We start from the raw sequence: 21,545 nt of genomic DNA, 5'->3' as shown, positions 1-21,545 counted from the left end.
AGCTTGTTATCGTTACTCCTCCGAAACCGTAAACCGTGGAGATACCAAATCATCACTAATGTCTTCGACTAATTTAGTAGACACTCTGACCTTTTGAGTGCGAAAGGATTCATCAACCCCTTTAAGTAGCTAGATACAGCCCCTCAAAGCTTTTGAAGTTTACGAATAATGATACATTTTCTAAACGAAAAGTTGTAGAGACATAAAACTAACAGCATTAGATTCTTTAACCTTAGACCTTTAAGTTTATGTCAAGGTCAAAGGTCAAGGTCATTCCAAATATGAGAAATTAAAATCTTTTTATTGCTCGTTTGTCTTTCAAAATATACTACATATCTTTCCATCATTAATATGTCCTCTGAAAACTATTTCATAGATTTCAATCTTGTCCCCTAAGATTGACCCTTTCAAAAGGTGTTGTTCCTTTCACTAGAAACCTTGTTATCGCTACTCCTTCGAAACCACAAACCGTAGAGACACTAAACGTTCACTAATGTCTTTAGGGTCTTTAGACACAACTTCAATCTATTCAGTGCGAAAGGATCTGGGGCCCGTTTTACAAAAGAACTTACGACTAAGACCAAAGTTTAATTCTGCTTTTAACTTTTTTATTTAAATTATATTGAAAATAGTTTTAATCTTTTTAAAAGGAATGTAGTAAAATATTTTTACGCTAGCAATTTTAAAAAGAATCATTAATAAGTCATTGCTCTTTAACGTCGTTGCACCTACTATTAAACCTTATTACTTTAAAACTAAAAGTCGTAGCATGAGGTCAAGTGTATTGTGACCCTTGACCTTTGACCTTGAATATTTGTTCAAGGTCAAGGTCATTTCGATTTTTTTTTTAAATTTTCATTTTTCCCATATTTCAAACTATTTCTAGTTTCTTTTGTATAAAATTAAACAGTAGAGAGTTAAATATGAAAAAAAAATATATGAAAGGTGGAAAGAACAATTAGTCTACTAGTTATTATTTGGATTTGTTTATTTGAATTGTTGAATTAGGAACTGCGAGGTCAGATTCCATTTTATAGCATCTGATGGCACTATCAAGTTGCAAAATGTATGATAGTTTGTAGGGGGATACACCATCCACACTGTAGTTTGTCTGTCTGTCCCCTTTCAGAGTATTTTTAGTATATTAGATTACTCGGATATATTGAGTTATATTCTTTGTGCATGCCTGATGTCCGATCATCTTTACATAATTTAATTTAAAAAAAAATGGTTAGATAAAGTTATATATCGAATCCCCCTCTCCCCATTCTTCTTTCTTCTATAAAAACACATGAAAAAATACGGGAGAAAAAGGTATATCTACGATACTGTTAGTGTAAGTGTATTGTAGATCCTATACAAGATAACATATTTCTATTATAAATTCAAGAATTGCATTGTGTCATCTTGTCTAAAATTCTGGATCCGCCACCTCTGTCTCCCACGCAAGCCGGAATTCCGTCGTGACAAGGTTTTAAATTTAGTCTGGGTCATGTGATTAATTCTCACATGACAAAAAGAAAAACAACTGAGAAGAGAGTGTGATACAGTGAGTGCTACAGATAACAGGTGAGAACAGTTCAGGTAGATATAACGATCGTCTGCAGACAGATAATTTATCATAAGTAAAGAAAGAAATATCATAAACAAATATATTGATATACAAACAGCTTTCTGTTATGAAAATATTTTTGAATGATCTTAGGTTTTGTAACATAAATTCCTTTGTATGACGTATTTTAAGTCATATGACTCGAGTCTTTTTAGAGATGTGCATTTGAATTGCTTTTCAAGTATACTATATTCTTTGTATGAATAATCAAACTTGTTGGGGGGAACAAAAAATGTATTAAAGTTCTATATTTTCAGCATGGGCTCGGGATGTTGATGTAAATTATAGAATGCATCTATACTTTTATGTACATATATACGTACTACAGTTTACATAAGCTTCCTTTATCTGTGTGTATAAAAAAATTTCTGTTTGTTATTTGGACATATAAGTCTGCAAAGCTGTGCCCATTGGTGGACTTGCTAGAAAGGTTGTTCTGAAAAATAAGAACTTAGTTACTCCTTCAAATTAGAGCTTCAGTTTATGTCACTACACTCCTCATATACATGTACATAGGTTTGCAATACCAAGACAAAAGTTTTCACTGTGAACTGTACCACTACATTAGCATGCTGGAGTAAAAAAAAAATGTTGCTTGAGTACCTCTGAGTCTCTTTTAAGTTGGAATTTCAATCTTGCTTAACAATTACGTTAAAAAACTGTAGAATTATCATTACTAACAAAAGTGTAAGTATTCAAAAATATGAAAAAATAAAACAAACATGAAAATACAAGACTTTTTTTTTCAATATTAATCACGATTAATGTAAATGGGTAAAATTATTATCTTGAAGGGAGGGCATATTGCTTTGCTGCTGTCTGTCGGTCGGTCCACCAACAGTTTCCGTTCATTTTCTTCACAGAGGTTGCACATACTGAAATGAAATTTGGTATACAGATTTATCATAAGAATATCTAGGTCAAGTTCTGTTTTGGGTACGATTGAGCAATTTTTGACAGAGTTATGGCCCTTGGACTTTAAAAAAATTCAAATAATTGGGGGGGGGGGGGGCAGGGCTCGAAATAATTGATGGCCCACTGGTCTGGGGCCATTTAATTTTTAATCTGGGCTAGTACGTTGTAAAGGGCACATGCCCTTTGGGTCATTGTTTTTTTTTTTTATGCATAACAAAATTCATTTATGGTCGGGCTAGTTAACTTGACAGGGTTGTGTGTCCAAGTTCTGTCATTTCTTGTTTTGTTAAGTTGTACTATTAAGTATCATAACATAAACAAAATATTACTATTATTATTTTGGTTTCGGGCCATTCCTTTAAGAATCTACTGGCCCAGTGGGATAGTGAAAGTACAGAGTTGACCAGTAAAAATTTAAGGTGATAGCCCGAGTGACCAGCGAAAAAAAATTATTATTTCTAGCCCTTGGGGAGGCTTAAGTGTTTCACAAGCATCTCTTGTTTGTTCTAGATTTATATATACTAGGCATAATGAAGAACATCGGAAATCTTTACTTAAGAATAAAACAAAGTTCCATCACAATGTTTATTAAAAGTGTAATGTAAAATCACATTTAAAACTACAGTTTACACTGCTGACTATCTGTTTTTGCCTTACTTAATAATAGTTGAGTATTGCTTATCAATGTAGTTCATCGCATGATTACAAATTCAATGGTTCAACACAATTTCACTGTGACATCATAAATGATAGACTAACCTGCATCGCTTAATGTTTAAAGATAAAAAAAAAAACAAAAACAAAAACAAAACTTCAGGGGTTTAAGATTATAACTGTGCAGTTATTTGATAAAAATGAAATACAGATGTAAGTATATATAAGTACATGTAACAAGCTGACCATATCCTTTTAAAACATATTTTGAAATGCAGATAGGGGACACGGGTTCATGCAAATGCGTGATCAAATCTTTTAAAATAAAGCAAGGCTGAATGGAATTTGATCATGTTATGATGTAACCAACTTTTATCGTTACCCTTTGATATGTTTGAAAATGATTCCTTATGTCTTAAAAGAAATTTCTGAGAAGTGTTGATAACAAGATATGCACTAATTGAATAATTTCTTCTTGCAAATGTACTTGCATGAATAAAGTTGTTTGATGGAAATAGTACAATGAGTCAATGATGTGCATTGAAGGGTAAAATTTTCCATTTGAATGGAAGGTTTGGAGCTTACATGATGACATGCCTATTTCTTCAGAAAGGAAAAAGTCTTCACATGCTTCATTCGTATACCGATAGAACAGGTATACAATAAATACAATAGCCAATCAGATTGGCAGTTTATGTAAACACTGAGTAAATGGAACTTGAACTTTATCAGTCTTCGCCAAATCTTTTTTTCAGTACATGCCCTTCGGGCAGGATGAACCACTTATTATGCTAGCCCGAACAAATATTTACATGCCCAGAATTTTATCAAATAATTTTATTTGCCTTTTCATGCCAAGGAAATGATTCGAAATCCATATCTATTGTCTCGCCATTAATATTGGTTTCATACTGTACACTTTTTGTGTCTCCTTTGCAAAAGAGTTCCTTGGAAGTCACGTATTGTTTTCAACGTGTATACTTTTTGTGTCTCCTTTGCAAAAGAATTCCTTAGAAATCGCGGTAGAATAAACTATCTTAAAATTTTATTTGGTGCTCCACTTTAGATGAAAAATCAGACTTTTAGGTACATTTAATGTTATTGGTATTATTTAATTTGATAATACGGAGGCTTAGGCCTCAGAATTTACATGCCCTTTGGGCTTGTAAGTATGCAATTGCCACATGCCCGCTTCCAATTTTACCAGGTCCTGGGCTTCAGACTCCCGGGATTTGTCGAAGACTGCTTTATTCTCATAACTGACAAAACAGTGAAGAGAAGATATGTACAGTATAATAAACAGAAAATATTACATGCCTGAAGAAGGGGTAACAGAGTATATCAACCAAGAGAGCCAACTCTCTTAATTATAATATCTAACAATTTACAAATTTTGCTAAATTGATCAGTATTGGTTACATTAAAAAGCATCTCAAATTTCAAAACATTTGGATTCAAATGAAAATATTTTGACAAATACGTAACTCTTGAGTTCTTTATAGACACATCAGTACATTTAAAGAAGTAATGAAATTCATCCCTAATTTCGTTGCTGTTACATAATTTACAAATTGGATTGATACACATGTTGTGACAACTTCAGTAAGCATAAGTTCCTAATTTATATGTACATGTTCATTGCAACATGTGAGTTTTACAGAACTGGGGAGTCTCTATCTCTTTCCTAATTTCATAAAATCCACACTTCGGCAAAATTTGTGTTGCTAGTCGCAGAGAAAAGGGTATCTTAAAACATTGTGACGAATATTGCTTCCTCATTTCTAAAGAAATAGGCGTGTCTCTATTGAACAATTGACAGTCGATAAGAAAGACCCCAATGTTCCATTCAAATGAAAAATTTTATCACTTAAATGCGCATCATAAGTTTCTGTGATGTAAAACAGGAAGAACTGCAATTTAGGTAACGTTACTAGTGGATGATAAACATATAGTTACATGTAGTGTATACTTGAAATTTCATTACTTCCTTAAGTTACACAAATGCTTCTAGTCTTATTAGAAATTTTTATCACCATTTTAACAGCATGAATATGCAGTCTCACAAGTCATCATGGTCATAGCAATGAACAACAAGAAAAAAAAATTTCTGTTTAGCTCTACTAATAAAGAAAACAATTGAAACAAGAAAACCTCTTTAAAAAATAGAATTTTTAACTATTGAATTTTTAAAATCTGAAATCAAACATTAAATTTCAAATATGTAAGCATGTTAATTAAGCACTGTTAAGTGGTACGTGAAATTAACGTGTAGTCACTTTTTGCAAACTATTTTAATTTCCCTGAATTTTGTAATTTTACAAACTCTCAATATTTCTAAACAAAGAGCTAAAAGTCATTCAGTGATAATATGGAATAGATTTAAAGTATGGTTTAAATGATCAAGTGCATTACATAATAAATTGAACTTGTGGGAGCACTGTAGGCATTATCACATATTTGAATTTTTTCAAAGAAAAAAAAAAATGCTAGATACTTTTAAATAAATTGAATAATTTCTAAATTGGAATTCCAGTGTCCATTAGGCAATTGTAGTAAAGCTTACATTAAGCTGTAGCTTAATCGTGAGCATTTATAAGTTGGTTATCATGCAGTTAACGTTGCACTTCCTAATTTGAAGTGTTTGAACAAGATGATTTAGAGTTTTGAAAACAGGGTGAACCTATCACCAAAGACCAGGTCACATGATCAGTGAAGCATGACTGTTCATAATTGTAGTCACATGGGTCTGTCACAAGGCTCATAAATTCTTTATAAAAAGACATTTACACTAAGTTGTTACCCACTTCCACATTAGCCGGAGAAAGAGACAGGTAAACCTAATACATGTAGTAGAAACAATTGACTACAGCTGTGATATAGTGTCATGTACCTGCATGTACAAAAATCTTAAAAATTTTTGAACATGTTTTGAAGGAGAAATGTTTTTGGCTTAAAAGTATTGAAACTAATTAACATTAAATTTTTATAATACCAGTAATTTTTATAAGAATATTTTGTACCCTGCTGTATCAGACCTGTGAATTTAGTTCAAACTTTTATCATGTTTATATCAGAACAACTTGGACATAATATTATTACTTCTTGAATGTCTGCAATGTGTGCACATATTAAAAATCACAATTCTGGTCCCTTTGAGCATATTTGATAATTTATTTGAATTAGTTGGATCTAAATGATTTGTGAAAAGCAATGGTAGGAGAGGTGGGGGGAGGGGGATGGGGAGCGGATTAATTATTATACAGGTGTATATTTCTTTTGAGAATATAATAGTTTTATTGAACTTTTTACTTAACTTGAAGAAGATATATATACATATATAGTATTTACATGTTATATGAGGATAAGAATCTCAAATTGACAAGGAGCCTCTAAGGTTATTCACTCTAGACTTGTAATTACTGTAATGTCCTTGCATTAAAAGAAAAGTGGATCAATTGACTTACGTATAGAATTTAACTAGATTGAGTGTACTTTTTCAGTGGTATGTCATATTCAGTGTATGGAATCCATGCTTTGATGTTTGATGGAAAACCCAGTCTTAAGTATTTTCAGTAAATTGAGGAGAATTTTAGAGGTTTATGTCACATTTTACATCCTGTTCTTTGTAATATGTGCATTAAAAGCAATCTTTCATTTTAACATGAAAAACACAGGAAATGTTGTACCTGAACTAGGTTAAAAGCTGTTGATTGTTAAAAGACAGAATCAAGTGCAGCTATACATGCATGACGAAATCACAGGTGAAATCTGATGTTATCTTGACATTAAAATGACTATAAATTTGTTTACGTTTTGTTTAAATTTCTTTCAGGTTTTCTAAGAATCAGTAGAAGATGAACAGTTTGTGGTTTGTGTGTTTACTGGCTGTGGTGAGAGGGGCATCCGTCCAGTACGGGAATGTCCAGTGGTTCGACATTCAGGAGGCCCAGAAACACCCAGAACAGTTACACATTCTAAGAACAAAGGCAGGGATCAACTTCCAACCATACGAACAGGCCTGGAAGGAATTCAAGATCCTGCATGGTATGCCCATGAATTTCTAATACTGCCAACAAATATTATAACGCTTGAATATTTACTTCACTGGGGAGAGAAAAAAAAATCAGTCAGTATTATTTTGCATTATTGATCTGCTCCCCATTTTTATTATTTAGCAATTTAAATATTTTACTGATTCATCTAACATTTTAATGATGGTGGTCGGGGGGACAGAGTTATTATGCATCTAGTGAATTAAATTACAGGGGAAACAAATGAAAAAAAAATGCAGTTATTTGCCATTGTTAATATAAGCATGGTATAAAATTTTAGACTTCAAGTGTTGTTGAGGACTTATTTGTTTTCTGTTAGGTGCTCTCTTTTATGATTTTAAGTGTTGCCAAAAGCAGCGCTCTAAATCTTGATTGGAATTAATTAGTCACTAGAGTATAGAGTTTCAGAACAGTTTTGGATTGTCTGATTTATGAACAGGATGTTGCCTCTTCAAATCAAATCCAGTGTAAAGATTGAATTGTCATGAAAGTTTTGTGAAATGGTACATAAAATTTACAATGTGATTTGGTGTTTCTTTACATATAGTACATTTAGAAAACTCACATTTTTATCAAACTATTTACCTATGGATTGCCTATTTCACAATTCAACACTAAGTTTAGTAATTTTTCCATATGAAAAAAAAAGTATATGTTGTTGTGGTAATCTGTAAAAGAGATCTTTCTGGAGAGTGAATCTTATTATCTTATATTTGAAATAGTTATATACCGGCAGGTCTGGACATATTATTGAGAATGTGTGAATAAAATAATGAAACTTTATCTCACTAAACTTACTAATTTTAGTTATATAGTCATAGATTTAATTGATATATTGATTTTCGAAGAAAAAAAGAAGCTTATGTCATCCATTTTTAGGGAACTTAATAATTTCCAAAGGACTTAATCCTTATAAGCAAGTTTCTGCAAATATAATTGTGATATCAACCAAGTTGACTTAGAGGCTTTTAAGATTCATATTGTAAATCTGGCCTAAGTGTGTCAAAATTTTATGATCCACCTCAATGTCAAGGCATTTTGTGGTGATTATGTGTATTACAGTGAAGAATCTGGTCTTTTTACATATCACATGTAATTTTTGTTACTGCAGGTAAAACCTACAAAGCTCTTGAAGAGGAGATCCATCGCTTTGAGATTTTCAGAGAAAATGTCCAGAAAATTGAGGAACACAATAGATTATACCATCTGGGGAAGAAATCTTACTATATGGGAGTCAACCAATTCTCTGACCTTGTAAGTACATGTAATAGATCAGTTGTGTCATTTGTAAATCTTTTAGTTAGATATACTTATATATTTAGAAAGCGGGTATGTTTTAAAATGTGAGTAAAATTGCTCATAAATTACATAAATTATGATTTTGGGGGCTTTAAAATGTGTACTGGTAGATATTATTCATTCACAAATTTAGGATTCCAAAGAGAGTAGAATTCCATATATATAAACTATACAAATAGCATATACATGTACTCATCAGATAACTAGTTTGATTCTGTTCTAATATTTAGTAATCTTAAAGTGGTTACTTAAAAACTGACCACATTTCAGGATATTTGCTTTGATAATGTTAGATGTGATCAACATGAGAAATGATCACATGATATGTAAACAAAATCACATGACATTAGTCACATGACATTAGTCATGGTTGAGGAATATTTAATGAAATCTGGTGACTGTAGCAATCTGTTACGAAGTAAGGGAGGGGTTTTATTGCCATCTCATTAAACTTCACTTACCCGATTCAGATTTGAACATCTATATTCGTATCAAGTTTTTATATACTGATAAAAATAATTTCCTGTATAAATTACAGTCCACTTGATAAGTTATAGAATTTTTAATGAACCTCTTTGTGCAGCTGTGCATGAGCATGTCACAAGTTTAAAAGCAGATGCTCTTCCTGATAGAAGTACCATTTTCAAAAGGGTCCAATTTTCATTTATTTGATAAAAGGGTGCATTAGATATTGGTTCCTGAATTCTTATTATATGTTTCCTCATACTACAATATAACAATTGGGGACTTTGTACTAGGCACTGTTGACTTTCATAGTTCATGTAGTTTCATATCATTTTATTGAATAATTATTCGCATGCTTATCGAATGAAATGATAGATAAAAAATGTTTGGTTAATTTAAAGAAAGGAACAGGGAAATGTACATTCATGAGTATGAAGTCAGGAAATAAATAACAGTAGATGTTAAGAGTACTTAAATCCTTCATGTCTTTATTTTGAAGCTATTCAATATTCTCTATGAACTGCATGATTTGGTTAACTTCCTATAAACCTCATTAGAATACTTTATTAGCAGCAAATGTGTTCAAAACATACATTTGCATGTTTTAGGGAGAGGGCTAAAATAGGCTATGCCTGCTGCCTAATCCCATTCACTTCATGTGAATAAAATTATGTATAAATAAAAAAAAAAAATACATTTGCTGGCAGCCTAACTCGGTACTTTTCATTGAGCAATTATAAAAGGAAATATGCTTCATTAAAGCTATTATGTAATGAATATTAAACAAAAAATTAATAATATTACTGAAAATCACTTTTATTTGTGAGAACTTTATTTTCACTTAATTACAGGAGATGGTCTGCTTGCATGACCAATGAATGAATAATTAAATTCAATGATAACCAAAATTTGAGAATTTTTTTCTCACTTATAAATACCAAATATAACGATCTTGAGAAAATAAGGTGTCACGAAAATTTAGTAATCTACACTCTACAGCGTATGTTTAGAAAAAGCATAATCCTCCATGTCTCATTATTTTGTACATTAGAATATTATGTCTTTGGGTGATAGTCATATTTAACTTGTCCTTTAAGGATTAGGTAAAAAAAAAAAAATATGAATTTTTCATTTGTAGAAACACGAAGAGTTTGTGAAATACAATGGTTTAAACAGAACGTCAGTGAAGGAGGGTGGCTGCTCCTCATACCTTTCAGCCAATAATCTAGTGGCTCCTGATTCTGTCGACTGGAGAACCAAGGGTTACGTCACAGATGTAAAAAATCAGGTAGGTGTTTTTACGCCTAACATAATGTTTAGAAATAAAGTGGCTTCTTTGAGAAAGAATGCACTTACTCAGTTTTACATGCTTTATCACAAGGAATTATGTTCATCAATAGAGTTGAAGATTCTTTAATTGATTATTTAATTTTTTCTCTTCATATAGGGTCAGTGTGGTTCCTGCTGGTCTTTTAGCACAGTAAGTTTGAATTTTATAATACTTTCATTTGAATGATGCTCCACTTCATTCAAGCAATTTCAAAAATGAAACTTAACATCAGTGTGTTTTACTTACTTGATTTAATTTTAAAAACTTCCTTAAAAATTAGATAATTAATAATTTTCCACCCTTCTTGATTATTTTCCCTCCAATTTATCAACTCAATGCAAATTTGGCTTTATAGACTGGTTCCCTTGAAGGACAACACTTCCGTAAAACAGGTAAACTGGTCTCCCTCAGTGAACAACAGCTGGTGGACTGCTCTGGGTCATTTGGAAATCAAGGTTGTAATGGAGGACTGATGGACAATGCATTCAAATATATTAAATCAGTAGGGGGCATTGAAAGTGAAGAGGATTATCCATACAAAGCAGAGGTAATTTTCACTCTACATATCACTATGTAAACAGCTAATGGAAAAATGTAAAACGGGTTTAAAAATAGTTTTGCTTTACAGGTGATTGCTAAAGCTTCTTTTAATTCTTTGTTGCATGTTCACTTATTTGTAGGAAAAAACTTGTAAATTTGATGAAGAAAAGATTGCTGCTACAGACACTGGATGTGTTGATGTCGAGAGTGAAAGTGAGTCAGCCCTCAAGAAAGCTATAGCCGAGGTCGGTCCTGTATCTGTAGCAATAGACGCCAGTCATTCATCATTCCAGTCCTATGCAGGAGGTGAGATATAGTTCTAGGGTGTTCAGCAAAGTAGGAATGAAATCATTCTGCAAAAAAATTTTAATTTGTTTGAAAAATAAATTGATTTTATACTCATTTCCAAAGAAATTTTGGTAAAGTAACTATTTCTCAGTTGTTGGAATATTGAAAGTTGCTGAGAAAGGAATGCTTGTTTGTTTTAGGAGTGTATGATGAACCAGACTGTAGCTCAGAGCAGTTGGATCATGGAGTTTTAGCTGTAGGATATGGAACTGATGATGAGGGAAAAGACTACTGGATTGTTAAAAACAGGTAAGATCACTTTGTCTAGAGTTTGTTTGTCCTTGGAGGAGTCACATGTTCACCTAAAAAAAGCACAAAACTTTTTTATTATTGATCATATAATTAATAGCGATTCTCTGTAACCACTTAAACTTCTTTGCCACGCATAGTCACCGATTTTGATGAAACTTTGCCCATTATTACAACTTGACACCAGAAACATATATCAAATAAAATTTCGTTGCTATGTGTCTTGGTTGCCATGGTAACAGCCAGAAAAGTTGAAAAAATTGAGATTTTCAGCTACTTTGAATCTTTATTACGCCTTAATAAAGACTAAGAAAAACAAACAAACCATTCTTCCAAAAACATGACACCTTGTTGCCACTTATGCTATAAAGAAACTATTTAGAATTTATCTCTTAGTAAATGGTAACCATGGGTACATTTGGAATACATTTTAGATGCTGAAAAATGCTGAAAAACGCTCAATATTCACCAATGATAGATGTTACATGATCAAACTCAATCAACAACCTAAGAAAAACAATAAAAAATATTTGACCTTATGTAATTAGGTATTGGCAATATTATTCTAAAAATAACTTTCATGGTTGCCATGGTAACACAGCGTAACCATGCAAAATTGTTGCTATGATTGGGTTAATGCTACTATCTTGAGGAAAAACAATAAAATTCATGACTAACACATATGCATCCTTGGAACCTTGCAACACCAACAACATAAGAAAAATTGGGATTAAATGTTACTTTGCATTGTAACCATGGAAACAACGTATCAGTCGTTTAAAGTGATATTTTTTGGTCCTTTAGGAATTTACTTACCTTTTTAATCAAGAAACATATTATTTGACTCACCTTGAATACTACTTAACTGGTAGAACTAAAGTTGAATATCATATATTGATAAAGTTTGTTGAAAAATACAACACTGTTGCTATGGTTATTAAGAAGGGATAATGTTCAATTTTGTTAATTTTATATCAATATTAAACCCTATGTGCCAGCTTTTTGCATCCAGTTAGAGATTGGGTGGTAGTCAAAATTCAAAGTCAGGTTAGTTGTTCATATATATCAATCATAAAAGTTTTGGGAATCTACTTACAAGGGTGCGTATCCAAGGAAACAGAATATATTTCAGATTTTTATGCATATTTTTTTGGCTAATTTCCATAGCAACGCTCTATTTAAAGAATTGAGTTTAAATTTTTTGAAATGTAAAAATTAGGGTCACACCAATGCCTTTAAAAATTGATCATCAGTTATATAGAAATATGGTTTTTAAAAAGATAGGATAAGATTAAAACACTAAGAGAGTAAATTTAAAATCCTTTCGAGGTAAATAAACCATAGCAACCGTTGCCAACCTATAAGAAATATCATATTTCGTCCTTGGTATATGTTACAAGGATCTCTTGTCTATTATTTGCTTGCATTTCAACATATAATTGTTTTTATTCTTAAGTATATGACTTTATAAAATTAAATGATCAAAATTATTACTTTTGAATTCTTTGTTTCCATAGTAACGTATGTAATAGTTGATTTACCAAACATGTTTATCATGCATTTAAGACATCAGGCCTTCAACTTTCAGAAACAGTCATTGCCACTTGTTTGCTTTGCTGCAAACGTTAGCTGGAGGATTCTGAACATGTTGAAAAATGCCATTTTTCAAACTTTAGGACATGTTGCTATGGTAACCATGACACGTAGCAACCAATTTTTGCCTGATTTGAGTTTACGGTATCAAAGACTTTTATCATAGAGAGTTTGGAGAAATTCTGAGACTATGCGTGCCACAGCTCCTATATAAAAGTTCAAGTCATTACAGAGAATGGCTCTTAAAACTATACATGTCCACCAGGACCTTTAGTTGGTGAATAAACACAGTCTTATTTCAAACATATCACCAAGAAACCATGAAAATATGCATCATTAAAAAAAACTTGATTCCTTAGTTACAAATGAATTTTACATTAATCATTAACTTATTTATAGAAAGTCATATGTAGCTTCCCTCATTACCATGGTGTACCTGTAGGATACACATGTTTTTGAATGTACTTCTTCTTAAAAAAGTTTATAAGAAGGAGAGAGAATACATGTACATAGACATGTAAATTTTTTGCTTCCTTCATCATTTTCAAGAAAGCAATACTTTATTACTCAGTTTAACAGCACATCATTTTTCACCTCACCTTCATTCCAGAGAGATAAGAAGATAATTCCTGATCATTTCCTTTTTTATAATTACTATAAACTTGTTTTTCCTGTAGTTGGGGTACAGAGTGGGGTATGGATGGATATGTCAGAATGTCCAGAAACAAGGACAACCAATGTGGAATAGCTACACAAGCCAGCTATCCTCTTGTATAGAAAACATACAGTGAGTATTTATTCAATCTTAAATAACAGAACTGGTTTCTTATGGAAGAATATGTAAAGTATATAGACTTGGCTAATAATGGTAAGAAATTCCATGGTAGCTTGTAAAGTTTTTCTCTTTTTTTTATTTTTAAAGATTTTCTTATTGTCAAAACTACTGATAATTTCTTTCCAGACAATATTTGAATATTTTTTCCATCATGTGTCATAGCCTGCGCTTTTTGTTTACAGTTATAAAGATACAGCATTCCCAAGGAAGAAAAACCACTCAAGATAAATCAAAACCTGGAAGTAGATACATTTCTGAAATTTTTGAATAAGAGAACTGTTGCACATGTTATATATCTTTAACTTTTACACAATTTGACATCACTTTTCTTTGTGAACCTAAAAAGAAATTAAACCAAACTTACATACATGTGTATGGTGTAAATTCAAACTTTGTAAAGTGTTTTCAAATATGTCATTGTAAATGACAAAATGAAGTTGTGAAAGCTTATAATTTTGTCCTGATTGTGCAAGTGTGTTTTATGAGATGTATGACTTTGTCCGGTGTGGCAATAAGCCCAAGCCTTTCTTAATACTTGTAATTATATCTGTATGGACCTGTGATAAATTTGTTCATATAAGATCATTATTAGATTTTTACACCTGAATGCTGAATTTTTGGCTTACTGGAGATAGAATTATACATCTTATAGTTGTAAATGGTGTTTATTTTGTTTTATACACTGTAACTTCTGATTATTTCAATCATATCCCCCCATATTGATCATTAATAGAAGTTTTAGTTAAAAAATCGTTTATTGGTTTTTTCCTACATTTTTCTGCCATCAAAAGAATCTACTGTGTTTGAGATCTGTTATTTATGTATAAACAATATATCTATTTCTCTCAGTATTTGTGATTCTCTTCAATTTTTCTGTTGAATATAAAGCAGGTGCATTTTTTTCCATTTTTATTAACTTTGCTGAAGAAAATAACATCAAATTTTGTATTAATCACTTGTAATGAAAAAAAAATGTCTATGAATAAAAATCTTTTTATTTTCAATCAAGTTTTCAGTGTTTATTCTTTCACAAAATTGCTGTTAATGAAATTCAACTATGAGGAAGAAAAGGCTATGTTGCCCCAAAAAGCAAGAGAAATAGGATAGCAGGATCAGCAAAACAATTTGGTGCTCAGTAACAAATTTTAAGATTGATCTATTTGCTTGTCTATTCTTGCCCCCATTATTCACTATCCCCATGTGGGCCAAACAAAGTACATGTAATAGTTCTTGAGTATTATTTGTAAACCCATCTCATTTCCCCTCACTTTGGCCTCTCTTAGTATTTGAACTTGTACAAAGATAAGGTATTTTTGTCCAAATTTTATTGAACTATTATTCAAAAGTCTAAAAGTCTACCTCACCATTAAAAAATATGACGGCACTTTTAGTATCAAATATGATAAGAATTCTTGTTTAATTCTGTTATTCAATTGACCTTTCATTTACTTTTTTTTACATTGATTTAATTTGAATTATCATAGGTGAATAGCATAGGGGATAAAATACAGATTAATAGATTGACCAAATGGTGCAAAATTTCAAAACTCTAATAAAAATACCCTTGCTAAAAGACAATTTTTAAAAAATAATGCATTTTCCCTATAGATTCAACATAGCCCCATCCTAACACCAGAGGCACCCTTGCTCATCATAACCATGCACTTAGTATGTATGCCAAATATCCATGCGCAGAAATGAAAATTTTCAAAGAAATAATGCAATTTTACTATATATCCCAAAGAGCACAACCCTAACACAAAACCCATGACTCCGGGGTCATAAAGAAGATGGGCGAACAAGGGGAGCACAATGCCTATAGTGCAACAAACACTGAGGTGAAAAATTAAATCTCAGTTATAACAAAATTTTCTTTGATATTTTATCTAAAATTAAAGTATACTTTAAGTAAAATCTCCACATGAACTGTTTGGTCGCCCGCGTGGTGCAGTGGTTAGAGCGTCTGCTGTAGAGTTGCGAAGTAAGGAGTTGATCCTTACGTCGCAGGTTCGAATCACACTGTGGGACGTGGAGACCGGTTCTTCGGATGAGACCGTATAAACCGAGGTCCTGTGTCGGCACGGTGCTGCCACGAAAAAGATCCCTCACTGCTCAATGACCGTAAGTGCCGAGTATAGGACAAAATTTGCAGCTCTCCACCGGCAAGTGATGGCGTCTCCATATGAATGAAAAATTCTCGAGAGGGAAGTTAAACAACGTACAAACAAACAAACAAGTTAACTGTTTTGTTAACAGGACATGAGCTCTGTTATTGTTAATGTTTACGTTTCACTGGGTGTGTTCAATTTGTTATACTCTGCACACATCACTGAGCATGGACTGACAATACTGGTGAGTTGGTTTTGCTTGCTCACATTTCTACTCTGAATTTTCTGGATTATATTTTTAATATTTTTCATTAATACACAACAAAAGCATCATTGAATCATTGAATTTTGGCCCCGCCCCAGTCTTTGAAGCCCTTAAAATATACGAGCGCAAATAGGTACATTTTTCCCCTTTGGATGGTCGCTGTATTTGATTGAAATCTACCTGTATGTGAAAGGAGAAAATTGTACCTAACTGTGCTCAAATGTTGTGTTTAACATGTTTAAAACATTGTAAAATCTGGCTGGTCTTCCCCATTACGAACAGATAGACGAAACATTTTTTTTCCTGACGTAAGAATAAATTCATATGTTAATCGAGGCACCGGCGTGACTTTCTAACCGACCAATCAGCTAAATGAGTTGCATTACGAGTGAGTACTACAAAAATTCTAAGGAAATTTAATGCTTGGAAAAAAGGCATATTTTTTTTTTTCTTGTTTTTCGATAACATTTTTTTATTCATTTGAGTCACATTTTAGACACGACTCAACTATTTCCCCGCTCATAAATACAAACATATATATATATATATATATATATATATATATATATATATATATATATATATATATATATATATATATATATATATATATATACATGTACATTGTATAATTTCATACTTTTGTAAAGCGTCGTTGGGCAATTCGCTACACGTATTCCCGAGAATGAGTGAATACACGTTTCACTGAGAATTTTTTCGACCCAAAACGGTAAACACTGAGGTTACATACGTATTATCATGTATAAAAAGCCTTTGTTGACCATAACAAAGTTTGAAATGTAGTAGAGATAATTTGTAAATTGACTTTAGCCTCGTGTCTGTGATAAAATGTAAACATATAGTAAACCAGCTTGTTTTGTCGTTCAGTCATCGGATTGGACAATTGTTCTCGGTAAGCAACTATGTGCGAAATAATAACAATAGCCATATAAGGTAGATTCCTCGGACATGCATACCCCTGTTTTGTACTAAAACCCGCCTATTCTCTTTTCATAAAAGATCCTATTGTCACAAACCAGGCCGAATTTCGCTCTCATTGGGTCTAACAAATCGTAGATGTTGCAGTAATCCTCATAATTAAAATGTGTTGGAACTTTTGGTCCTATTCAAAAGGCGTCGTATTTATTCACTTTTCTTTGAAAACTATCAAAATCATTGTACACGAATAAATGTAATTCGTCGTAGAAAAAGGGGTCGCCGAAAGTAGTTTTGGCACATCATCCTTTGTACAATATATATTTTTAAGGATAAAGTTTACTTTGTGAAAGTGCGATTATGTGTCAATCAAACGCCTCCCGAAATTCGTAGTTTCAATAATTTTTTTTAAATCATATTTCCTCGTGAAATGCTATAGCAGCATATACGAGGGTTGTTCGTAAAGTTCGTGGACTTCTGTCATATCTTTTTTTATTTAACGTCATATTATATCCAAATTTGGCAGAAATATTTTAACAATAAATTCAAATGATTTGTATCGAAAATTTTAAAAATATCTTGATTTATTTTCAAACTTATTAGGAGTTAAAAACCGCGAAAATTGATTCGCGGAGCAAGTCAAAATTTAGTATTTTACAAACAACACACTAATTAATGTCTGTAGTCATATCCTCTGCAAAATGACTCAAAACCAAAATAAAACTGGACGATCAAATTAAGAATTGTAAAATCGTTTCATATTCCAAATTATGAATTAATAGTTTACCTCATGGAAAGGAAGTCAATTTCTGAAGATAGGTAGCCCTTACTGAGAAAGGCAAAATAGGTGACGTCCGAGAACGTCACGGAATGGCAGATTACGATACAATTTTCTGTTGCACTCTTAAAAAAGTCAGAATGAAATCTGAAAATGTTGTAGGAAGCATGAAACATCTCAAAAGCGGGTCATGCATGTGTGTGTAAATGGCCCAGGCGGTATTTGAATGATATCGAATGGAATGTAACTTCAAAAATCAACATAATAAATATTTTTACATATGATAATGCGCTTATTTTAAGTTTCTTGTAAGTAGTATAACGAAGATTGACATCGTCTACGAACTTTTCGAACAACACTCGTAAGTCACGATATTATACAGAAAATTTGAAAAAATATTAATTTCAGATCTGTGTCCCTTTAAAATATAGAACAAAGTTCTGTGGCCATTTCAGGAATAAAACGGGGAATAAACCAAATAACTAATAATAAATAAATAAAATAAACTTACCCAGAAAGGGTGGATTCTGTTCATTAAATATTAAACATACAGTACATATATACAGTCATATAGTTGAAATCTTGATTTTGTTAATGCTCTTAATTGTCAGTCCAGTCTGATTTCTAAAGCACGTGATTTTAAATAGCCGGGTAAAACTTGCTGGAAAAGCTTAAAAGTATGGATCAAAATTTGGGCAAATAAATACTAGTTATACAGTTTGCTGATAAAAATAAAGAAACAATTATGGACATGAATTAAAGACTATAAGTATTGGACTAAAAATATTGCACAATTTCATCACAACTTGAGGTTTCCAAAACTTAATGATTTTTCATTTTAAATTTTACTGTAGTTAGGAATGCAGCAGAATTGCTTTATAATTAGCAGCAATGACACTCATATCTCTTTACTACAAAATAAATTACAGAAAATACTTGATACTTTTTGTAGTTGAAATCATTATGTATATCAACAAACCACAAGCATGTTTAGACATTTTAAGTCATGTTCAATTCATGGAATAGTTTTTATCACTAAACAAGTTTTTTTTTTCAAAAATAGATATTACATAAGCAAATAAGAATATTTTGAAGTCAATAAAATATGGGGGAAAAATCCCGTAAATGATAAAAAAATATCAACTATGAACAGCTTTACATGAATGGATATTGTGTGTTGAAATGTTCTAAAACCATATTTTATATATATATATAAAAAAACATACCAGATGTCTGGAGTGCAACAAAGGTTAAAAGGGTTCACTATAAAATCTAGGGTTCACTATAAAATCTATTATTTACTATACTTACTATATATCTAACTTCTTTTCTTACTTAGGTTTGAAGAATGGACAAAATTCACTAGTAAGTGATTTTTTGGGAATTTATTGCATCACATTTCTTTCATATCAAAACTTTTCAAACCAAAAATGAGGCAATTATTGTTAACCTGGAACAAGCTCATTGGGATCGAGTCAGCAGTGATTAACCAAATTTCTGTAGGTCTGTAGGTGGCTTCCAGCTCTTCTCTACCATAACCAGCAAGATGACTTTTCTGTTGGGTTTGACAGTCCCTGTATTACTTTCTTCTGTCTTTCCCTATGAATAATTCCCAGAGCTAAAGTTGCCGAGTCAAGGATAGATTGTTTCTGGGTTTGGCAACTTCTGATGTTTTACATGTACCTTCTTACACAAAGTTGATGAATTGTTTTTCTTTGTTCTTTCTGTTGCCAATTAAATCAAATTAAATAGCTTTAAAAAATGTTGCTTAAAACATGAAAAATACAGGCATACGATATTAGCATGGCTTCAAAGAAATTCAACTAAAAAGATGAAGTTATTAACTCTTCTCTGTCGGAGCAAATTTAGTTATTCTCAGTGAGCTAATCCTTATGATTTAATACTAAATCTACTTTGAGTTAGAAGGATCCTTGTCTCATTTTTGCCCTATGGCTAGGCGGCTCTAAAGTGCATTGTAGTTTCAAAGGCTTGAAATTAGTTTTTGATTTTTCCAAACCTTTTCTAGCAGACATTTTTCAGAGTACAAATTGAAAAGAAAATACACACGGTAATAATTAGACGTAAATATTAATAAAACTTCAGACCAGAGAGCTTGAGTTATATATATATATATATATATATATATATATATATATATATATATATATATATATATATATATATATATATATATATATATATATAAATATAAAATGATACATTGAACATCAGAACATAGCACAACTTGAATGCTGTTTGGTGTCATTTTCATCATATTTTCAATTTTGTTTATAGGTCTCAGCCTGTAGGTCCCCGTAAAAATCATTTCTTGCAATGTGTTGTACTCGAACAATTCTGAAAAGATAACATCATTCAAATGTGTATACGAATTATCACTGGCATTGCAATGCACATTATTCAGGGTAATTTATTATGTCTTTATTATACACGATTTTTTAAAATTACATTTTGGACAAAAATATACGAAATTGAAATTTAAGAAATTGCACATGAAGTTTGTAAGATGCTGTATAACACGGCATTTTGACTTGCCGTTGAAAATCGTACGTCTTCTGATCCATTTTCAACGTAAAAAATTGCAAATCTTCAATTCTGAAAGTTGAGACGATTCATTTTTCCATGGAACAAAATCATTTTTTCGTAATAGAAAATTTTAAATATGATGATAATGTATTAACTTGATCAGAGTTTAGTTTGGTAATTTATCCGAGTCACTATTTTTAAATTTCTAACAACTGATCACATTGACTTGAATTTTTTAAGGTACATATAATTTCAACTTTTTTTAACTTTTGAGGCACTGGAAAATACTTACATTCTCCGTCCTCATCTAAATCAAGAGGGCATTATTATATTGGCTCAAGTACAAAACGTTTACTCCATAAGGACATTCTGACAATAAAGAAATTCATGCTCGTGTTGGAAACAACTATGAAAGAATTCAAACTTGCAATCTAAAGGGCAATTTTTCAATTAGAAGCGGAAGTAGAAAAGCTAGAATAGGAACCAACGTCTAAGGAACAATAATGCAGATATTAAAAGAAAATTAAGACCCTATGTAAATGGAACAACTCAAACAGTCCAAGACTCAATTCACAAATGCAACGAAATCTTGATGCAAAGTTTACACAATTGGAGTTACAGATAATCAGAGCAAAGAAAGCAAATGTAGCAAATGGACATATGTTTCACTTGTATTTAGAATGTAATCAGAATTAGGTTATATTTGCTAACAAGGTCATTATAACGGCCATAGAATTTACGGAATGCTAAACATGGTTGTTGAAATCCCTGTAACATCATCATATCTGTCAGTAGCCTGCCTCTGTTTAAAAAATTGATCGTACTCAGAGCATGCTGAGTATCCATTAAGTGTGGAGATGTAAACCCCATATTCAGGTTGTAGCGGAATATTACTACATAAAATAAGGTCTTGTCATAAAATTTAATTGTTAGTTGTCCCTTATCGTCTATAGTCAGAAGAACATCCAAATATGAATCAGATGTGGCAGTCTGTCGTGTCTTATTTCGAGTTAACTGGGATA

The 21,545-nt window shown here is 31.7% G+C and overlaps 2 protein-coding genes across 3 annotated transcripts in view; both read left to right on the top strand.

The window, feature by feature from the left end:
- The window catches only part of LOC133201776 (synaptic vesicle glycoprotein 2C-like), a 378,785-nt gene that overhangs the window by 42,468 nt on the left and 314,772 nt on the right, over window positions 1-21,545 (top strand). The window lies entirely within an intron of this gene.
- On the top strand, window positions 1,533-14,896 carry LOC133201780 (procathepsin L-like). 2 transcript variants are annotated; one of them, XM_061337581.1, is made up of 10 exons: window positions 1,533-1,569; window positions 7,014-7,225; window positions 8,345-8,487; window positions 10,136-10,285; window positions 10,445-10,477; window positions 10,683-10,874; window positions 11,008-11,173; window positions 11,356-11,464; window positions 13,735-13,844; window positions 14,075-14,896. In XM_061337581.1, the coding sequence occupies exons 2-9, from the start codon at window positions 7,036-7,038 to the stop codon at window positions 13,832-13,834; spliced, it is 1,083 nt and encodes a 360-aa protein (XP_061193565.1). In that variant the 5' UTR covers window positions 1,533-1,569; window positions 7,014-7,035; the 3' UTR covers window positions 13,835-13,844; window positions 14,075-14,896. The 2 variants fall into 2 exon arrangements, with proteins under 2 accessions (XP_061193565.1, XP_061193566.1); XM_061337582.1 differs by having other exon boundaries at window positions 1,533-1,584.

Source organism: Saccostrea echinata, unplaced genomic scaffold (assembly GCF_033153115.1).
Source record: "Saccostrea echinata isolate AGI-Se365-2 ecotype Australia unplaced genomic scaffold, CSIRO_AGI_Sech_v1 ptg000045l, whole genome shotgun sequence".
In the NCBI taxonomy this organism is placed as follows: Eukaryota; Metazoa; Mollusca; class Bivalvia; order Ostreida; family Ostreidae; genus Saccostrea; species Saccostrea echinata.
Note: the sequence above shows the minus strand (reverse complement) of the source record. Positions and strands in the feature narration are given on the sequence as shown.